This window comes from Aphidius gifuensis, linkage group LG2, assembly GCF_014905175.1.
Source record: "Aphidius gifuensis isolate YNYX2018 linkage group LG2, ASM1490517v1, whole genome shotgun sequence".
NCBI lineage: Eukaryota > Metazoa > Arthropoda > Insecta > Hymenoptera > Braconidae > Aphidius > Aphidius gifuensis.
In genome coordinates, this window is record NC_057789.1 from 24,338,761 (window position 1) to 24,359,585 (window position 20,825).

The 20,825-nt window shown below is 25.2% G+C and overlaps 4 protein-coding genes across 4 annotated transcripts; 2 read left to right on the plus strand and 2 right to left on the minus strand.

Annotated features, from left to right (window-relative positions):
- The first annotated feature begins 416 nt into the window (after nucleotides 1-416).
- Nucleotides 417-3,881, plus strand: LOC122849554 (exocyst complex component 7). Its single transcript, XM_044148295.1, has 4 exons — nucleotides 417-2,142; nucleotides 2,210-2,447; nucleotides 2,526-2,795; nucleotides 2,887-3,881. The coding sequence occupies exons 1-4, from the start codon at nucleotides 712-714 to the stop codon at nucleotides 3,156-3,158; spliced, it is 2,211 nt and encodes a 736-aa protein (XP_044004230.1). The 5' UTR covers nucleotides 417-711; the 3' UTR covers nucleotides 3,159-3,881.
- LOC122849605 (ras-related protein Rac1) lies at nucleotides 3,719-7,103 on the minus strand. The gene is made up of 3 exons (XM_044148373.1): nucleotides 6,224-7,103; nucleotides 5,241-5,628; nucleotides 3,719-5,123 (listed from the first exon to the last, which is right to left on the minus strand). The coding sequence occupies exons 1-3, from the start codon at nucleotides 6,256-6,258 to the stop codon at nucleotides 4,968-4,970; spliced, it is 579 nt and encodes a 192-aa protein (XP_044004308.1). The 5' UTR covers nucleotides 6,259-7,103; the 3' UTR covers nucleotides 3,719-4,967.
- Nucleotides 6,996-10,365, plus strand: LOC122849580 (WD repeat-containing protein 13-like). The gene is made up of 3 exons (XM_044148341.1): nucleotides 6,996-8,783; nucleotides 8,846-8,989; nucleotides 9,055-10,365. The coding sequence occupies exons 1-3, from the start codon at nucleotides 7,852-7,854 to the stop codon at nucleotides 9,284-9,286; spliced, it is 1,308 nt and encodes a 435-aa protein (XP_044004276.1). The 5' UTR covers nucleotides 6,996-7,851; the 3' UTR covers nucleotides 9,287-10,365.
- Nucleotides 10,366-10,381: 16 nt separating this feature from the next.
- On the minus strand, nucleotides 10,382-18,321 carry LOC122850631 (insulin-like growth factor-binding protein complex acid labile subunit). Its single transcript, XM_044149764.1, has 4 exons — nucleotides 18,303-18,321; nucleotides 16,321-18,208; nucleotides 10,899-11,307; nucleotides 10,382-10,780 (listed from the first exon to the last, which is right to left on the minus strand). Exons 1-4 carry the CDS (start codon nucleotides 18,319-18,321, stop codon nucleotides 10,382-10,384), a joined length of 2,715 nt encoding a protein of 904 aa, XP_044005699.1.
- Between the last annotated feature and the right edge of the window lie 2,504 nt (nucleotides 18,322-20,825).

Genomic DNA, 20,825 nt, shown 5'->3' on the forward strand with positions numbered 1-20,825 from the left:
ATTTTTTTTTTTTTGATGATGCAATACGCTAATAACTTGAATAATAATTAATTTTAATTTTAGATATATATATTTTTAAATCAAGATTTTTTATACTTAAAAAAAAAATGAATTTGTGGCTGGAGAAAAACTCGGACGTTGACGATTAATTTAATCAGCCAATAATGATGTAAAACGACCGGATGTTTCTTTCAATAGCCAATCATTGTTGAATGTCCATTTTAATATGCTTAAGCCCAATTTACAAGTGCATTATATTTGTAAATTTTTTTGAAATAAATCAACTTGATTGGTTCTTTTTCAAGCTAATGGGAGAAGAATTTTACTTGTCATCGCGCAGTGTCATGCGCAAAAAGCAATTACGTGTTTATTTTTTTTACTTTACACTGCTTTACACTGAGCAATATTATCATAGCAATGGTGTCATAGATTTGTTGATGTTTGTGTTGGTGTTTACTGTCGATTGTCGAAAAGAGAAAACGTCAGTGTGATGACATAAATAACATAGAGAAAGTAAAAGAGAAAAAAATAAAAAACAAAATTACTCCAATATCTTTTTCATCATTAAATTAAATAATTAATTAAAAATAATTAACGTAAATATTATTAATCTAATTTGTTAATTATCCTAAAAGTGTTGTATTAAATTATTTATAAAAAAAAAAAAAAATAGATAGAAACAAAAAAGCATCAACAACTTTGATAAAAAAAATGCAAGCTGGTAGAAATGATACATCTGAAAGAAGATTTGAAATTGAATGTAAATTAGAAAGTGAAATAGCAGCACTTGAAGCACTACGTGATGCTGAAGAAAAAAGTAGAAAATTAACAAATGGTGTTGTTGCAATATTAACATCACTTGAACAAAGATTAGCAACATTACGTCGTACAATATTACCAGTATACAATGAAACAGGTAATTTACAAACTCAACAACATAATATTGAACGTACATTAACAGCATTAGATAATGCAATTGGTTATTATGGTGTATGTGAAGAAGTTGAAACATCAGTTAAAAATGGACCAAATGGTGCTGGTGGTATTGATGGTTTTCTTGATTCAATGAATAGACTATACAATGCTGAACGTTATTTTCAAAAAAATAATCCAACATCTGTTGAATTAGTTAATATATCAACATTATTTTCAATTGGTTTAGATTTATTATGTACTGAATTTAATGATATTATAACACGTCAAAGTAAACCAATATTACCAATAGTATTATTGGATTTAATTGGTACTGATGATGATACAACAAGTAATAATGAAGATGGATCATTATCATTAAATCAATTATCAGATAGTGTTATTAATGATCTTATTAAAATAGCTGTATGGTTAGATGAACGTGGTCATCGTCGTCATGCTGATATATATTCATCAGCAAGATCATCAATTGTATTACGTTCATTACAATTATTAAAAGAACATCAACGTAGTTCAAGTGGTGGTAGTACACATGCTAGTAGTCCAATGCCAAGATCAAAATTTTCACATCGTTATTCACTTGGTGGTGGTAGTGGTGGAGGTGGTGCAGGTGGTGGAGGTAGTATTGGTAGTATTGGTACAACTGGTATTGGCAGTGGAAATGGTAATAGTGGAAATAGTGGAAATGGTATTGGTGATATAACTGGAAGACGTACACCAAGACGTTTACAGCATGCTATTGAAAAAAAAGCAAGTAAAATGTTAATGCGTGCATCACAAACAACTGGTTTATCATTTCCAACTTCACGTAAACCATCATTAAATCAACCATCAAGTTATTATTTATCAGATGATGCTGCACCAGATGAACAAGAAATGGATAATTATTTATTATTAACAGCTGGTTTACATAAATTAATGCAAGCTGAAAGATGTATGATATCAAAAATAATACCATTATTATTACAACCACAAGTACTTGAAGCAACAGTACGTGATGCTATGGATCTTGTTGCTCATGATGGTGAAAGTATTGCAACACGTGCTAAAAGATGTATTGCTAGACGTGATTATTCATCTGTACTTGTTGTATTTCCAATTTTAAAACATCTTGGTGAATTAAAACCTGATCTTGAAAGAACTGTTGAGGGTTGTGATTATGCATTAAGATCAAAATTTGCATCAGTATTAAATACACTTAATTCAACTGTAAGTTAATACATAAATTATTAAATTTTTTTATTATTTAATTTAATATATATAATATTTTATTTAGGCAGCAAAAGCATTAGAAGATTTTGCTGAAAGTGTTAGAAATGAATCTGGTCCAGCTCTACCAAAAGATGGTACAGTTGCTGAATCAACAAGTAATGTACTTGTATTTCTTGAACAACTATCTGATAATGCTGAAACAGCTGGTATTGTACTTGGTAAAAATAATGAAGTTGAATCAATTCCAACATCAAGTGCTAAACAAATTGATAATTATCGTATTCTTCTTGGTGTATACATAAGTATAATACAGTTTTTTCTTATCTTTATTAAACAATTAAACATTATTCTTTTAATAATATGTGTTATTTAATTTTTAGAAAAAGTATTGGCACAATTAAATCTTGCTCTTGTTAGTAAAAGTGATGCATCATATTCAGATCTAGCATTACGTGCATTATTTCGTTTAAATAATCATAATTATGTTATTGATAAATTACGAAATAGTTTATTAATGGAACTATTACTATTAGCTGAACCAACTGCTGATCAAACATATCAAGATTTTTTATTAAAAGATAAAACAAATTATGTTTCTACAACATTTTTAAAAGCTCGTTCATATCTTGAACATTCACTTGATGAAACTGGTATGATTTTTATTACAATAATAAAATAAACTTGTTTTTTTTGTCATTTAATTTTATTTTTAATACAAAAAAATAATAATTATATTTTTAGAAATAACTGCAAAATCATTGAAAGAACGTTTTTCTGGTTTTTCACGTGAACTTGAAGATACAGCTAAAAATCAACGTTCATATTCAGTGCCTGATGGACGTTTACGTGAATTATTACGACGTGAATTACAACAGGCAATTGTGCCATATTATACAATATTTTACAACAAATATCGTAGTGCACCATTTTCTAAAAATCCAGGAAAATATATAAAATATACACCAGAACAAGTCATCAGTCTGATTAAAATGTTTTTTGATACATCAGCATAAAAAATCACAATTGTGCAATGATATAATATATTTTTTTGTTAATTAAAAAAAATAATATATAATATATAATATATTTAACGCTATTAATATTTAGTAAACACCCATTTAATAAAGAAAAATTTTATTACAATATTTAATGATTTATTCATTTTGTTTTTTAAAAAAAGCTGTGAGCTTTTTATCTTGCTTTAATCTTAATGTAGACATTATTATATTGAGAGAAATTAATTTTATCTAAATTCATTTTTTTTTTAAAATCAATGTTACCAAATTTATTATTAAATATTTATTCGAGACACATTTCTTTACAAGACAATTGGATTATTTTTAAATAAATTTTATTAATAATTGTTTGTTTTTTTTTTTGTATATTTATTTTTATTTTTTTTCTATGTAAATAAAATTGAATCTAACGTGATAACCATAATAATTGTTAAAAAATAACAGCCCGGCCCCAGTGTGTTTTTTTTTTTTCATTTATTTTTTGCTGTTTTGTTGATTTATCAAAACACACTCATGCAATTTTTTTTTTTTTTTTTGTATATACTCGAATATATATGTAAAAAACAATTAACGCTTTTTTTTTTTTTGTCATAAGTTGATATTTTTTTAAAGTCGATTAGGAGCTGACACATAACGACACGATGATGACATACAAATAAGTTTGAACTCTAGCAATTATTTACAAATTATTTGCCATTTCATCACTCGTTCAACACCTTTTTTTTTTTTTAGCATATATATAATTTTATAATTATTATTCAACCATACACTTATTCGTTCATACAATTTTTCAATCACATCTAGAACAAATTGAACAAAAAAAAATCATTATAATCATTTATTTTATTTATTTAACTTTTTTTTTTTTTTCTTTTCTCTTTTACTTTTTATTAATTAATATTCTTTTTTCTTTTTTTTTTTGCTTTTTTCTACCCTTTTTTATTCTCCTGCTTCGTGTAGCACGACGAGTCCAACAGTTGTGATTTTTTTTTTTAAATTTATTTTTAATTGTTAGCTATTATTTTTCAACTTGACATTATTAAAATGTTTTTTTTCTTTTTTGTCTTTTTAAATACAATTAATAATAATGAATATTTGAAAAATTATTGTGCGTGATAATTGTTGTTTTATTTGAGAAAAAAATTTATTGAAAAATTGTTTAACAGGTCGAGGTTGCACCAAGAACAAAATATTGTTCTTTAAATTTGATTATTTCATGTTTGAAATTTGAGATTAACATGATTTTATTTATTTTTTTTTTTTGAAATAAATATAATAATTGTGTCATTTGTTAAATCACTCGACAAGTTAACAATAATTATTATTAAACTATCTAAATCGTCAGTTTATTCTATTGTTTTTATTAATTTTCTTTATGTTGTTGTCATCAACGACTCAATCACCAAATTTTTATTTCTATTCTTCTTTTCGAAACAGTGAAAAAAGAAAAAAATAATAGCAATAATTACATGAATACACATTCGTTCATATATTTTTTTTTCTTTTTTCTTTTTCCTGTCATTGGCTACACTCGACAACGCGTTTATTAGATATCATTTTGATAAACAAAAGTTTAAATAATAACCAAAAAGACATTGACAAACACTTGTACACAAAAGTATACATAATAATTAATAAACAATGTACACTTTTAATTATTAAATTGTCATATTAATGAGTTTTTAGTAGTGTTTAAAATAGTACAGAAAAAAAAATAGAAAAAAAAATAGAATATACAATAATTTGCAGGAGTTTGCATCAGGCATTAATTTTTGAAGAAAAAAAAAAGTAAAAAAAAAATTAATATTATAGAAGACAACATCTGCGTTTCTTTTGTACTTGTAGTACGGGACAAAGTACAGCACGTATCGCTTCATCGAAAACAGTTTTCAGGCCTTTTTGTGTTAATGCTGAACACTCCAGATATTTGACTGCTCCGATTTCTTTGGCCATTGCAAGACCCTATTTAAAAAAACAATTTTAAACATAAAATATTATAATGAACATGACATTGTTACATGTAAATAATATTAATTAAAAAATAATATTAAATAGAAATAAAATTATTAAATAATTTACCTGTGGATAAGTTATTGGTGCAAGTTTTTTATCTTTTAATTTTTCAATAGTTTCTTTATCTTCACGTAAATCGAGTTTTGTACCAACAAGTATTATTGGTGTTGCTGGACAATGATGACGTACTTCTGGATACCATTTAGCTCTAACATTTTCAAAACTTGCTGGATTAACAAGTGAAAAACAAATAAGAAATACATCAGTTTGTGGATATGACAATGGTCTAAGTCTATCGTAATCTTCTTGTCCAGCTGTATCCCATAAACCAAGATTTATTGGTTTTCCATCAACCATAACATTTGCTGAATAATTATCAAATACAGTGGGAATATATTCACCAGGAAATGCATTTGTCGTATAACTTATAAGCAAACACGTTTTACCAACAGCACTGTAATAAACAAAAATTTTTATTTATCAAAATTAAATAAAATACTACAGAAATACACATAATATGCAGTAATCATCTTTACACAAGTACATACACACACATTTAAAATAAATCCAAAATTTAATCAATGTATTGATAATTAATATTTTAATACTTGAAAAAATTTTCTCTTTTTTTTTTCCCAACTCACAAATAAAAATAAATATCAATGTTAATAATATTAAATAAATAAATTCAACAAAATAAACAAATAAATTAACCGCGAAAAAATTTAATAAATACCACGCCCGAGTAGACAAAAATAAAAAAAATAAAAAAAAAAAAACAGCTTGGTCTCTGTTAACTGATGAACACTCGTGTTCACATTTTTTTTCCTTTTTTTTTTTTCAATTAAATACACAATATCATCATCAAAAGAGTCCAATAAATAAAATTAAAAAAAATATTTTCCATACTGTTTTTATTTTTCAACAATCAATCATAAAATAACAACAGCATTAAACAAAATATAAAAAATATTAAACAAATACCACACATGTAGATAATATACTCCATTAAATTTTTATAAAATAATTAAAATAATTATATTACTCACCCATCACCAACAACGACGCACTTAATCGCCTGCATCGTATCACCAATAAATGTCAAAATAATCAACAATTGATTTTTAATATCAATAAACAATTAAATTCAACAATAATTATAACAATAAATTAAAAAAAAAAAAAAAAATTGAAAAAAAAAAATGAAGTTTTAGAAGACTGATTCACTGTCACTGATTTTTCAATGTCCATCCAGCAATAGTTTACACCATATATATCTGTGTGTGTATGTGTGTACTACTAACTATGCATATGTATATGTAGGTATTTTTTTTTTTTTTTTTTTTACTCCGTTTTATCTATAACTTTTTGTTGTTTTTCTGATTTGAGCATTGAATATATCTCAAGTTTGATAACAATATAATATTCCACGTAACTTTATGATGTGTATATAAAAAAATGTATGTTCTAATATTATTGTTTTTAAATATTATAAATAAATGAGTAAAAATATTTGGGATACGAGGAGCGGCCGAGTGATGATACACCGACGACGGGAGTACTCTGGCTGATGCTGGAGCCCCGGGAGAGGGAACTAAAAAAAAAAAAAAAAAATATATAAATATGACCAACAAAAGCGACAAGTTGGAGATGACCGTAATTATGATGATATAAACTTCAAGTACTTTGTTCTTTTTTTTTTCTTTATTGTTGAATGAGTTGGACAAATAAAAAAGACAAGATAAAAATTTATAGGTTAGGTTTATATTATTATTTTTATTTGCAAGTTGGCGTCGTCACTCTCAGGGAGGTCGTTAGAAATTTTTTTTTTTTTTCGATAATTTTTATTGTTGAATATATTTTAGTGTAGAATTTACACACACATGCAGACTAATATTTATTTGTGTATGTTAAAAAAGATAAACAGAAAAAAAAAATAAATATTTTACATAAAAGTTTTTACTCCAAAACAACGTGGGAGATTTTTCTTAGAAAAAAACTTTTATCATTAATATTTTGTTGATATAATAATTTTATTTAAAAGTTTATTTATTATATTTTTTTTGAATTTTATTATATTGTTTATACATGTATTTTATTAGTAAACAACAAAAAAATAATAAATAGAAAATTAAAAATATTTTATTACTCCAAAATGTTTTCTTTTTTGTTTATTATTTCATAACAATGTTGGGTGTATATATATATTTAAAACGGATAATTAAATTTCTACTGAATCATCATGATGACAATGATAAATAATAATAATATATTATTATTTATTATAATGACATTTCAAACGTCATTCTAACCTAGAATTAATCACTATTATTTTATCGATTGAGTAAGGTCAAAAGAAAAAATCGAAAACAATCATATTGCTCCAAAATAAATAAACAATAATAATAAACAACTATTTATTAAATTTATAAATAAATTATATAACTATTAAACAATAATTAAAAAAGTTATTAAAAAAATAGTAAAACAAATAGTAAAAAATTTCTGTAAGTAAAAATAAATTTTTAAAAACAATAACAACTAAAACAGCTGTCAAATTTATTATATTTCAGAAAGCTTGATTATTTATTTAAAAAAAATAAATACAAATATTACATAATGCCAAATAATTATACAAAAATTATCAACTAATGAAATATAATTTTAAAAATTAATAATGAATACTTTTCAAGAAGAAGAAAAAATTATGTGGCATCAACAAGTGTTGACACTTGATGTAAAATATAATTCTCATCGTTTTAAAAATAATCAAAGTATTGGTATGCTTTACATACGTCGTAGAAATAAAATATTACATGATTATGAAAAGTTAAATAATTATAATATACGTTTATTGTATGTTAAAATTCGTACAGAATTATTACGTAAACGTTATGGATGTATAAACAGTGATAGCACCACAACAATTGATCCAACAACAACAACAATAAACAATATTAATGCTAAACCAAAAATAAATAAAAAAACAACAGCTGAATGTTTTGCATTTGCTGGTGTTCATCATGTATTTGATCAGCATAAATCATCAATAACATGTTTAAAATTTGCAAATAATGATAAATCGAAATTATGTTGTTCATCATTTGATGGTACAATAACAATATGTGATGTTAAAAATAAACCACCAATTATAATTGCAAATTTGAGTGGTCATAAAAAAGGTGTAACGTCAATTGATTGGAGTATAAGTAATGATTTAATTGTATCATCATCATTAGACACAACAATACGTTTATGGAGTATAAATAATTACAATAAACCAATATGTTTACGTGTTGTTACTGATAAATTTCGTTGTGAAATATTATGTTGTGCATTTGTACCGACAAATAATAATTTTGTTATAACTGGTAATTCACATGGTCTGTTAGAAATATTAAATATATCAACTGGTATTTATCCACGTGGTGGTACTGTTAAAATTGGTGGTAAAATACTTGCGCTAGCATGTGAAGAAAGTGGTGGTAATCTTGTTTGGGCTGGTAATGATCGTGGTATAATAACATCATTAAAATTAGATGTTGGATCTGGTGGTTTATCAAAATTACGAAGAATTGATGGTATTGGTGGTACAGCTGCTATAACAAGGTAAGAGACAGCAACACCAAAATATTTATCAGCTATTTAATTTACATTTTTTGCATTGCTAGTTTGACATGGAGAGCCTGGTTATCACGACAATCACCATCACCAACACTTCTTGTTAGTAGTGCCTGTAATACAGTATCACTTTATCGTGTTATTGATAGCCAAGGATCACTTGGTATTTGTAGAAAATATCCAATTAAACACAGGTAAATATTATTTGCTTTTTTCGTTTGTTGATGATGTTGTTTTAATTTGATTATTAATTGTCTAGACAATACCTCATACGGTCAACATTTTGTCCACAAATGTCGGCGTGTTTAATTGCAAGTGGATCAGAAGATGGATCAATTCATCTTTTAGACACTTCAAGAGAAGGACAAGCTGCACAAGTTAATAGACTACAAGGACATTCAGCTCCAATTCTTGCACTTGCTTTCAATTATGATGAATCACATTTGGCAACTGGTGATCATGATGGTCTTGTTATTATATGGCGAAATTAATGATTATTATTTTTATTATTTTAGGCGGAAAAAATCGATGGGTTTTGATAAAAAAAAACTGTAAAGATAGTGCAATATATCAGTAAAATTATTTATTTTTTATTTTATATACAAGTATAAATAATAGATTATATATTTTGTTAAACAGAAAATTTATAAATAAATATATTGACAAGATAAAAATCACAATTTTTTGTATGAAATTTTGACTGAATAATTTTTTAGTAATTATTATTTTAATCATTTGATTTATCTAGTCTTATGTGTTCACATGATAATTCAAAAATAAATATAGTATTTTATAATTGATTGTAAATATGAGACATGAAAAAACAAAGATATACAAATAAATGAGAAATAACAAGAGAAATGGATTTCCTATATTTTTAATTATCTCTGGCTTCCTCTAGTGATAGTAGTATTTTTTTTTTTCATGGCAATGTCAGTGACCTTTTAATACATTTTTCATCGATTCAATAGGCTGTTTTTTTTCTCTTTCAATACAACTAAAAATACAAATAGTAAAAATATAAATTCGAATAACAATCAAATGCGAAATAATTATTTTTCTTTTTTATAAAAATGTAATTTTTTTTTTTTTATTAAGCACAAAGATGGGCATTATTATATATTATTGAAGGCAATAACTGAGGATGTTTTGTTCTGAGCCAAGTACAGCACGTAATACAAAGAACATGTTAGATAAATAGATGAAAATTATTTGTAGAATTAGTTTTAAAAATAAAATAATTATGTGCTTATTAAAATTATGTATGTTTGTGTTAACTCAACGAAAAACAAAACAAACAATTTATATAAATATAACAAGTTATTTTTATAGATATTTTAATTTTTATTATAACGATAATAGGTTTTTTTTCATGTTGTTTTGACTACATATATTTAGTTTTTCAAATGAATTAATAGATCAATTAGCAATAATGATATTTAATGTATTGGTGATATTATAAAGTTTTTTAATTTATAAAAGTCCTTTGTTTCTGTTTATATAATAATTAAATAATAATAATATCATATGTTCTCATTGATTTGAAATAAAAGAAAAAAAAAAAACAAAATCCATTCTATTTGCAATTATGTATGTTGTTGCAATGCATAATTCTTAGATGTGTAAATTTTTTTAACTTTGATTGTTATCGAGATTATAATGTCATTGCCGGAAACAAGGATATCAGGTTTTTTTTCTGGAACTAATTCGTTTTTGTTTTTTTTTTTCAATGCATAATTCTTTGATCTCTGAATTTGTTTTAATTTTTTTGTTATCCACTTTGTAATATCATTGGGAGAAACAAGGATTAGAGGTCTTCGTTCCGGAACAATTTCTCCAAATAATCCTTTTCTCGAATTTCGAGCTCTTTTATTAGCCAAATCTACCCTTGCTGCTTCAACAAAAACAGCTTCCAAGCCTTCTTTTGTGTATGCTGAGCATTCCAGATATTTGACTGCTCCGATTTCTTTGGCCATTGCAAGACCCTATTTAAAAAACAATTTTAAAAATAAAATATTATAATGAACATGACATTGTTACACGTAAATAATATCAATTATATAAGAGAATATTAAATAGAAATAAAATTATTAAATAATATACCTGTGGATAAGTTATTGGTGCAAGTTTTTTATCTTTTAATTTTTCAATAGTTTCTTTATCTTCAAGTAAATCAAGTTTTGTACCAACAAGTATAATTGGTATTTCTGGACAACGATGACGTACTTCTGGATACCATTTAGCTCTAACATTTTCAAAACTTTCTGGATTAACAAGTGAAAAACAAATAAGAAGTACATCAACTTCTGCATATGACAATCGTCTAATTCCGCTGTAATCTTCTTCTCCGGTTGTAGACCGTAAAGAAAGTTCTATTGGTTTTTCATCAACCATAATAGGTACTATAGTCTTTTCAAATCCACTTGGTACATAATATTCACCAGATGGTGAAAAGAATATTGTAGAATCATTTTTCGCGTATCTGAACAGCATGAAAGTTCGACTGGTGTTTCTGCAAAAATAGATAATGTAATATGCATTAATCATCAAATATATTTTTTACACGAGTACATACACACACATTTAAATCAAATCTAAAATTTAATCAATGTATTGATAATTAATATTTTAATACTTGAAAAAATTTTCTTTTTTTTTCCCCAACTCACAAATAAAAATAAATATCAATGTTAATAATATTAAATAAATAAATTCAACAAAATAAACAAATAAATTAACCGCGAAAAAATTTCATAAATACCACGCCCGAGTAGACAAAAATAAAAAAAATAAAAAAATAAAAACAGCTTGGTCTCTGTTAACTGATAAACACTCGTGTTCACATTTTTTTTCCTTTTTTTTTTTTCAATTAAATACACAATATCATCATCAAAAGAGTCCAATAAATAAAATTAAAAAAATATTTTACATACTGTTTTTATTTTTCAACAATCAATCATAAAATAACAACAGCATTAAACAAAATATAAAAAATATTAAACAAATACCACACATGTAGATAATATACTCCATTAAATTTTTATAAAAAAATAAAGTAATTAAAATAAATATATTACTCACCTATCACCAAGAAATAAACAACGTGCTCGCACCATCTCAACAAATTAAAATTAAAATATAGAATAAGTGACTCACTGTCACCGATTTCTTGATAGTTTTTCGTATCCACGTGTTAGAAAAAGCCGGTGTATATAAGAACAACCCTGATTTCCATCCAGCAAAAGTTAACACTAAAATATATATATATTTTTCTGTGTACATTAAACTATATATATATGCATATGTGTCTGTAGGTATTTTTTTTTATCTTTTCTTTTTTTACATTTTTTTTTTTTTATCTTTTTTTTTTTTATTTCAGTCATTCGTATTTTTCATCTATGACTAATTTTTTTTTTTTTTTTTTCTTATTTAATTATTTAATTGATATACCAAATTTGGTAATAACTAAGTTTATACATAATAATAAATGAGTATAAAAATATTCGGAATATACGTGAACAGTGGAGCGGGATAAGAGGATTCAAACATGTTTTACTCATAGAATTTTAATAAACCAAAATTTAATATTGATTAAATAAAAGAAATATGAAATAATAATCAAATGACTATATTTTTTATCATTTTATTAAACTTCCAATAATAAATATTCCCTAATTTAATTTATTATTATTAAATAATGGAATAAAAGTATTGATATCTTACAAAATAAATAATAATTTACACTATACTTGACTTGAAAATATTACTCATCCATCACCAACAACGGCTGTCCCTGTCTTAAATGGTTTTTTTTTTATTATCAGTCATTGTTAGAATAACATCGACAATCAACTTTTTACAAATAAACACTTGCATAATTTATATAGTACTAATAACAATAATAATAGCAATTATTTTATTATTATTATTATTATTCAGTGCGATTCAAATGAAAAAATTCAAACTAAACGGATCGGGCTTACATTTATCACGTATGTATTACAATTCAACTAAATATTGTTTGATATTTTAGATGACAAATTTTTTCCTTTCTTTTTATATATTAGAAAATTGGAGTTATTATCATTTCCTTTTTTTTTCTATCAAAGAACTTGTTAAATAAATAGATTATCATTTAAAATTATTTTTAAACAATAAAATAATATTATATATATATTATTAACCAAAATTTGAGATAGATTTTATAACGATTTTTATAACAATGATAGTTTTTTTTTTAATTTGCGACAATTAATTATGAGACTCATTGAAAACAAATAAATTTTACAAATAAATTTGCACAAAAATTACTTCTACAAAAATTAATATTGCAAGTGTTATTTATTTATCTGTTTATTATTATTCAAGTTTTTTTAAAAATTTTTTTTTTTATCGCAATACAATAAGAGCATGCGCATAAAAAATATGACTTAATTACTAAAACATTTTAATAATACATATTTGTAAGTAAATTTTGTCCAATTTCCAGTTGTCATTTTTTACTCTTTTTTTGTCAATTTGGAAGATACAAATTAATACTTAATTAATTCTTTTTATATTTTTGTAATCTTGTTAATTTTTCCATTATTAATTATTTCTTAAGAAAAATTTATATGTCAATTTGGCAACAAATACAAAATAGCTGCTTTTATTATTTTTTTGTTTCTTCCAATAAAATTTTTTTTTTTTTTTCTTCATGAAATTATGTTTTGATATAATTTTTTTTTCTTGATATAAACATGGCATTTGTCATTATTTAAACAATGACAGTATTTTTTAACTTATGCGGCTAATAAGTACTATATATTTGACAAAAAAAATTTATCAAATAACTTCAAAATGGTTTTTTTATTTTTCTTTTAATAAATTTTACTTTTTCTTTTACGTAAAAAAGTTATTGCAAAAAAAAAATGCTTGTCAAAAAAATTTTTTCATACTTGAAAATTTAGGAATAAAAAAGAGTTGTGTTATTTAAAATTATTAAAAAATTAGTTTTGCGAATAAAAAAAAACGAAATGAGTGCATTTGTGGATTTTACTAATCTACAGATATTAATCAATACTTTTATCCCAATTAATTTTTTTTTTTTATAAATAAAAAAATAAAAAAAATAAAATTTAATAATTAATTTAAAAAATATATTTTTTACAAAATAAATAATTCTATTTATAATATATTAATTAAAATTTTTTTGATGTTGTTGATGTGTTGTTTTATTTTATTTTAATTTTTTAAATCTTATATTATAATTTTTTTAAATTGAAACGTTTGTTTTTAATTCAAAAATACCAATTGACGTAAAATGAGTTGTTACTCATCTTCTTTTTTTAAAAAAACAAAACGTGGGATAACATTTCATTTATATTTGTTTTATCCGTGAGAAAATAGTATTATACAATGTTAAAGGCTATCATCATCTGTTGCTTCCAATTGTACATTACGAAAAAAAAAAAAAACAACAATTTATAGAGAGATGTTTAACAAAAATAAATAAATCGATAAAATCAAACAAGTTAATTAATCGTCAGATAAAACCAAAATAAACGATGTAGTACAACTACATAACATCCACACATATACAGCATCAATACATGAGGGTTAAAGTTTTTGATTTATTTTCTAGAGTTGAGCAAATGGGAATGTGCATGCTGGAAACCCCTCGACTTGGCAACTTTACTAATTGCACCAATAGTATCACAGTATCGTGAAATTTCACGTGGCTTCAATCCTGGCTTCAAATCCTTGTCACGCTTTAACGTTTTTATTGTGTTTTTTCAAAATGAAAAAATATTTACTTTATAATTTATTTATAAATATTTAAAATAATAACAAATGAATAAATAAAATATAATTTTTATTAAATTTAAAAAAGTATTAAATTTTAACAAATTTCATTAAATTTTATTATTAACTTGAAATTGAAATTTCAAAAATATTTTAAATAAATTCATTTTTATTTATAAGTACATGATTATTTCAGGGAGCATCGAAATTGTTGCCAACAACTACGAATAGTTTAGAAGCTGAAGACAGTATTGTTCCTAATAATGACATAAAAAATCAATCAACAAGTCAAAGTAAATTATATTTTTTATTTCAACTTTGATTAATAAGCAAATATTTCCTTTTTTCTTATGAATCTATTTCATATATGATATGATTAAAAATGAACCGTGCCTTTTGTTTGGTAATTATTATAATTATTAACAATTCAATTACTTTCTTTGAATATTTTTGTACCTTTTTCATTTAAAAATTGTTCGAATAAAATTTATGCTTTAAAAATAACTCTATAATTATTGCCCAATTTATTAAAATTTTTATTTTTTTTCAATTTATCCTTTCAGGTTAGTTTCCTTATATATTTTTTTACATATATGTAAAAAAATTATATGGACAATATATTTTAAAAATAGAAAAATAATTAGTTAATTAATATTATTATCTTGTTTTTTCGAGCAGAATTGAAAAAAGAATTTTTCGCGTCATTTCATCTTGCCCGTCTGTATCTATGAAATTTCGAGAGAAATACTGTTTCCAATGCTGCTAAAGTGGTTATGATGTATCAATCATCAATTAATTAATTAAACAATCATTGCTACAATATTTTCATACTTACTAGAAATGTATTAGAAAGAGCACCGAAATAATGTGACTGATGGGAATCTCGAGCTGTATATTAAAATTCTCATCAGAGACTACCATAAAATACATCAAAATATATTATGTTGGCGTCAATGAATTCAGCATTTAAATTCGAAAAAGCAACATGCGAAAACTTGTATATAAATTAATTTGAGTCAAAATAACAATGAAACACCAATAGAGATATTCAATGACAAATATTAATTTAATGTTTATAAATTGCAGGTATATTATGAATAAATATCATTTGATAAAATTGAAGCTAATGCAGATCTTTATTGAGATGATGAATAATCTGAGAAACCATTAAATACATCCTTTGATAAATTGGTCAATTCATTCTCACTGATAAACCATTAAAAATACCAAACTCAAGGCTTTGTAGTCCATTCGAATTTAAATTTAGAATACGAAGACTATGTAAACCATTAAAAATATCTTTTAATAAAGTTTTCAGTTTGTTGCTGCTGAGATGAAATTCTTGAAGTTGTGATAAACCGTTGAAACAACCTGCCTTGAGAATTATTAGTTTGTTTCAATATAAATATAGTTTCTGAAGATTTTTAAGACCAATAACTACGTCTTTCGATAATGTTGTTGTCACGAGCAATGTCTGTTTTGATTTCGAAGAGACCCAAATTCCAGTTGTTATGTATCCTTGAGTTGAAACCATCGAACCCTTTGTATAATTTCGAAATGTTTGTCACGTCAAATGTTTTTGTTGTTCTAAGATAGCAACCACCAAACCTCGACCCCTGACCAAGTTTTGTTTGAGATTCCAAATACATTTCTCAAGATCCCAATAACCTTTGTCAGATTGTTGTTTCCGATACCGAGCTCTTTAAGTTTTGATAAACCAACGAAACAACCTGACTCAAACTTTCGTAGTTTGTTTGATCCCAAATCTATTTTCTTAAGATTTTCAAGACCATCAAATACACCTTTGAGTAATATTGTCAGATTGTTGTTGCTGATATTAAAAATCTCAAGTTTTGTTAAACCATCGAAACACCCTGACTCGAGATTTTGTAGTTTGTTTGATTTTAAATGTAGTGTCTTAATATTTTCAAGACCATGAAGTACACCTTTGGATAATGTTGTCAGACTATTATTGCTGAGACGGAGCAATTCAAGATAAGATAAACCAACGAAACAACCTGACTCAAGGTTTTTTAGTTTATTTGATTCCAAATACATTTTCTCGAGATTTTCAAGACCATCAAATACACCTTTGGGTAATGTTGTCAGATTGTTGTTTTCGATAATAAGCCACTCAAGTTTTGTTAGACCATCGAAACACCCTGACTCGAGATTTTCTAGTTTGTTTGATTTCAAACCCATTTTCTCAAGATTTTCAAGACTATCAAATACACCTTTGGGTAATGTTGTCAGATTGTTGTTTTCGATAAAAAGCAGCTTAAGCTTTCTTAGACCATCGAAACAACCTGACTCGAGATTTTGTAGTTTGTTTGATTTCAAATCCATTTTCCAAAGATTTTCAAGACCATCAAATACACCTTTGGGTAATGTTGTCAGATTGTTGTTTTCGATGAAAAGCAGCCTAAGTTTTGTTAGACCATCGAAACAACCTGACTCGAGAATCTGTAGTTTGTTTGATTTCAAATCCATTTTCCAAAGATTTTCAAGACCATCAAATACACCTTTGGGTAATGTTGTCAGATTGTTGTTTTCGATGAAAAGCAGCTCAAGTTTTGTTAGACCATCGAAACAACCTGACTCGAGATTTTGTAGTTTGTTTGATTTCAAACCCATTTTCTTAAGATTTTCAAGACCATCAAATACACCTTTGGGTAATGTTGTCAGATTGTTGTTTTCGATAATAAGCTGCTCAAGTTTTGTCAGACCATCGAAACAACCTGACTCGAGGTTTTGTAGTTTGTTTGATCCTAAATTTAGTATCTTGAGATTTTCAAGACCCCAAAATACACGTTTGAGTAATGTTGTCAGATTGTTGTTTTCGATAATAAGCTGCTCAAGTTTTGTTAGACCATCGAAACAACCTGACTCAAGGTTTTGAAGTTTATTTGATTTCAAACCCATTTTCTTGAGATTTTCAAGACCATCAAATACACCTTTGGGTAATGTTGTCAGATTGTTGTTTTCGATAATAAGCTGCTCAAGTTTTGTTAGACCATCGAAACAACCTGACTCGAGGTTTTGTAGTTTGTTTGATTGTAAATCAAGATAACGAAGCTCTTTTAAATTCTTAAATATATCTTTTGATAAAGTTGTAAGATTGTTTTCGCTGATATCAAGACTATGTAGGTTTAATAAATCATCAAAAATACCTGGCTCAAGGCAACTCAGTTGGTTTGAATTCAAACGTAGAACATGTAGATCTTGTAGACCATTAAAGATATCTTTTGATAACGCTATCAGTTTGTTTTGGCTGAGATCAAGTTCTTTGAGTTGTAATAAATCATAAAAAATACTTGGCTCTAGATATTCCAGTCTGTTAGACTTTATTATCAACGTACGAAGATCATCTAGAGGTTCAAAGATATCTTTTGGCAGAGTCGTCAGCTTGTTACCACTTATATTCAATTTCTCAAGTTGAAGATCCTCGAGGCCATGGAATAAATCTCTTGGAAGAATAGTTAATGCTTTTTTACTAATGTCTATTTCATATTTTTCAGCATTTTTACACAGCAACTTACAAATTTCTTGATTATAATAAGGTGACTCTCGGTTACAAAAGTATTTATTATGACTTTCAATAGATGAAGTTGAAATATTTGTATCCATAACTAAAACATAAATAAATATTTGAAAATTTTATATTTGAGTTTTAATACCAGAAAATTATACGGAATAAGTAGATGCTGATTGTTAAAGTCATACGTATGATGTCAATGTCCATTCGTGATTTTAATATTATTTTAAATAAATAATAAATAAATTTACTCACTTGAAATTTTGTCGATATATCAATATATAGATTTTTATGTTCAGCTGATATTAAAGATACTCCTTAACGTCTGTTAGGTACTTGTCGATTGAGACGATGCGGCGATACAATATAACAATATTCGAAAACTTGAAAAATAAAACGAAAAATGAATCATCATTACTATTTTTGTAAGCTGATAGCAAATACATATATTACATTGTCTAAAATAAGTTTATGACAGTATTATTAACAAATATTATGAAATAAATGATGAAAAATCAATTTATATATTGAAATAATTGATGTATTGAAATTTATCTATGTTAATGTTTTTTTTTTTTATATCAAAATGAGTCATCAAAGATAAAATAATAATATTATTATTTCCAAAAAAATATATTCAACTTTATTTTAGTTTTTTTACGGAGGTGGGATAGACGCGAAGCGTCCCACCTATAGTATTGTTTTCACTATATGTTTTATGAATACCGCTCATAGCTTCTATAATAATTAAGCTAGATTATTCGTATTAGGCTTAAATTAAAGATCTTGACGAGCTCTAGAGCCTCTGATAAAATTAAAATTTTTTGGGTAATTATTGAGTGTACAAATGACAAAAGAAAAATGTAACGAAATCTTCGAAGCGAGATATTGAGAAAACTAAGAAAAAATCATGGATGCGAAAATTTCACAGATAACAGTAAATGATAAAATAAAGATAATTAAAAAAAGTTTATATTTTTTAAAATCGAATTCGTTTGTTTATTCAAGAAAAACTGAAACGACGTTTTTTTGGAACATACATAACTTTAAAAATTAACTAAGGGTTTTTATTTAGTTTTAATGGATTCCTCGTCGAAAATATCTACAACCAGGCCATACTGAAATTATTTGACAATTAGATTTTTAATAATTAACGATTGTTTATAAAAAATATCAGAGTGAGTAGTTTATAAAATAAAAAGAACCACAAAGAAATGTTCAATGAGCTATATTTGGCTTAGCAGGTTGTATTTAAAATCTAAATTTTTGATTATAATATGAAATTTTTTAGTTAATTTTTCAAATAATTAATGAAAATTTAAACAATGATTTTTTTTTTTTTTATTTTTTGCCGTACGCATGCGCACTAGTGACTGCAGAGCATAATACCCACTCATTTTTACCATTAGATTTTTTTTTTTAAGATGGCAGATGGTAGCACTCAACAATTCTAGGAATCAATTTGGTTTATTTATTTTGTATTTATCCTGTTTTTTGAAAGTTTGAGGTTAAAGTTTTATAAATAAATTTAATATAACAAATAATTGTAATATAATAATTTATTATATTACAATTCATTATTAAATTATAAAAAAAAATTATAATTTCGGAGTTAACGCGTCCTCCCACCGGAGTTTTGAAAATTTTCAATTTTCAAAGAGAATGCAGCCGTTACTAAATTTTTTTTCTTTTTTATTTTTGATAAAATTTATCGTGACTAATCTATTGACAAATTAACAACCGTGTCTGCTATGATAAAGGAAAAACGCTTCTTGATAGAGGAAAAAAAAAACATCGTGATAATTTTTTTTTATACTAAAATATTGTGAACATGAAAAATATATTTTTTATAGATCCACGAGAATGTAAAATACATTATGAATATTTAGTCATTAATATTTTTTTTTAATGACACATATATTTTAAGATTTTTTTCCTAATATTTATCGATAAGAAACAAAGTTTGGAAGTATCAACTGATTAAAAACTAAAAAGGTAATCACGTGAGTCATCAATGCCACGAGAAACATATTGATATGCCACATTTTTTTGATAATGACATTGTGATTGACTCTATATGTATACGTCACAGCTTTAATTTTATATTTAGATTTACAAATATACTATTAATGTAATTTGAAATTGAAATTATTGGATGATTTATCACTTACCCCAGTAATGAATAAACCCAAAAAAATTTTGCCAGTTATATTTACGAGACGGTGGTAGATTTCTTTATCGTAAAAGTGATGAGTGAGTCCAGTCACGACCTCGTTAATAACAGGCACTTTTTGAATTTATAATATATAAAAATAATTTTCTTGGATTGCAACAGATGATGAAACTTTTTTTTTTAATTTCGTGTGCCTTATTGATTAATAATTTTTAGTGAGAACAGAGCTAACGCGTATGCTTCAACGAATAATTCGTGAGTAAGTGGTACGGCATTCAAGAAGGCTATATACATTAGTATAGAAACACTAATATTTCGAGCATTAGCCGGACACTTGTATAACGCATGCGTACTTTTGAAAACAGTTTCGTCACCTGTTGAAATCCAATGAAATTATCTTTTCTCATAGGATATTTTTTTATGACGTGGCCAGTTTTTTTTTTTTTTTCAATTTTTTTTGTTGTTATCGGCATAATATTAAAAATAGTTTTAAGAATGAAAATATATCATCTATTGAAACTCATATATTGGTTAAATA

Excerpts from the sequence above, each read along its gene's own strand:
- LOC122849554 (XM_044148295.1), top strand. The coding sequence starts at position 712 with ATGCAAGCTGGTAGAAATGATACATCTGAAAGAAGATTTGAAATTGAA. Across the intron at positions 2,143-2,209 it reads TAAATACACTTAATTCAACT|GCAGCAAAAGCATTAGAAGA; the intron begins GTAAGTTAATAC and ends TATTTTATTTAG. Across the intron at positions 2,796-2,886 it reads ACATTCACTTGATGAAACTG|AAATAACTGCAAAATCATTG; the intron begins GTATGATTTTTA and ends TTATATTTTTAG.
- LOC122849605 (XM_044148373.1), bottom strand. The coding sequence starts at position 6,258 with ATGCAGGCGATTAAGTGCGTCGTTGTTGGTGATGG. Across the intron at positions 5,629-6,223 it reads TGCGTCGTTGTTGGTGATGG|TGCTGTTGGTAAAACGTGTT; the intron begins GTGAGTAATATA and ends TGTTTATTACAG. Across the intron at positions 5,124-5,240 it reads CACCAATAACTTATCCACAG|GGTCTTGCAATGGCCAAAGA; the intron begins GTAAATTATTTA and ends TTTTTTAAATAG.
- LOC122849580 (XM_044148341.1), top strand. The coding sequence starts at position 7,852 with ATGAATACTTTTCAAGAAGAAGAAAAAATTATGTGGCATCAACAAGTG. Across the intron at positions 8,784-8,845 it reads GGTACAGCTGCTATAACAAG|TTTGACATGGAGAGCCTGGT; the intron begins GTAAGAGACAGC and ends TTGCATTGCTAG. Across the intron at positions 8,990-9,054 it reads AAATATCCAATTAAACACAG|ACAATACCTCATACGGTCAA; the intron begins GTAAATATTATT and ends TTAATTGTCTAG.
- LOC122850631 (XM_044149764.1), bottom strand. Across the intron at positions 11,308-16,320 it reads GGATCAAACAAACTACGAAA|AAACACCAGTCGAACTTTCA; the intron begins GTTTGAGTCAGG and ends CTATTTTTGCAG. Across the intron at positions 10,781-10,898 it reads CACCAATAACTTATCCACAG|GGTCTTGCAATGGCCAAAGA; the intron begins GTATATTATTTA and ends TTTTTTAAATAG.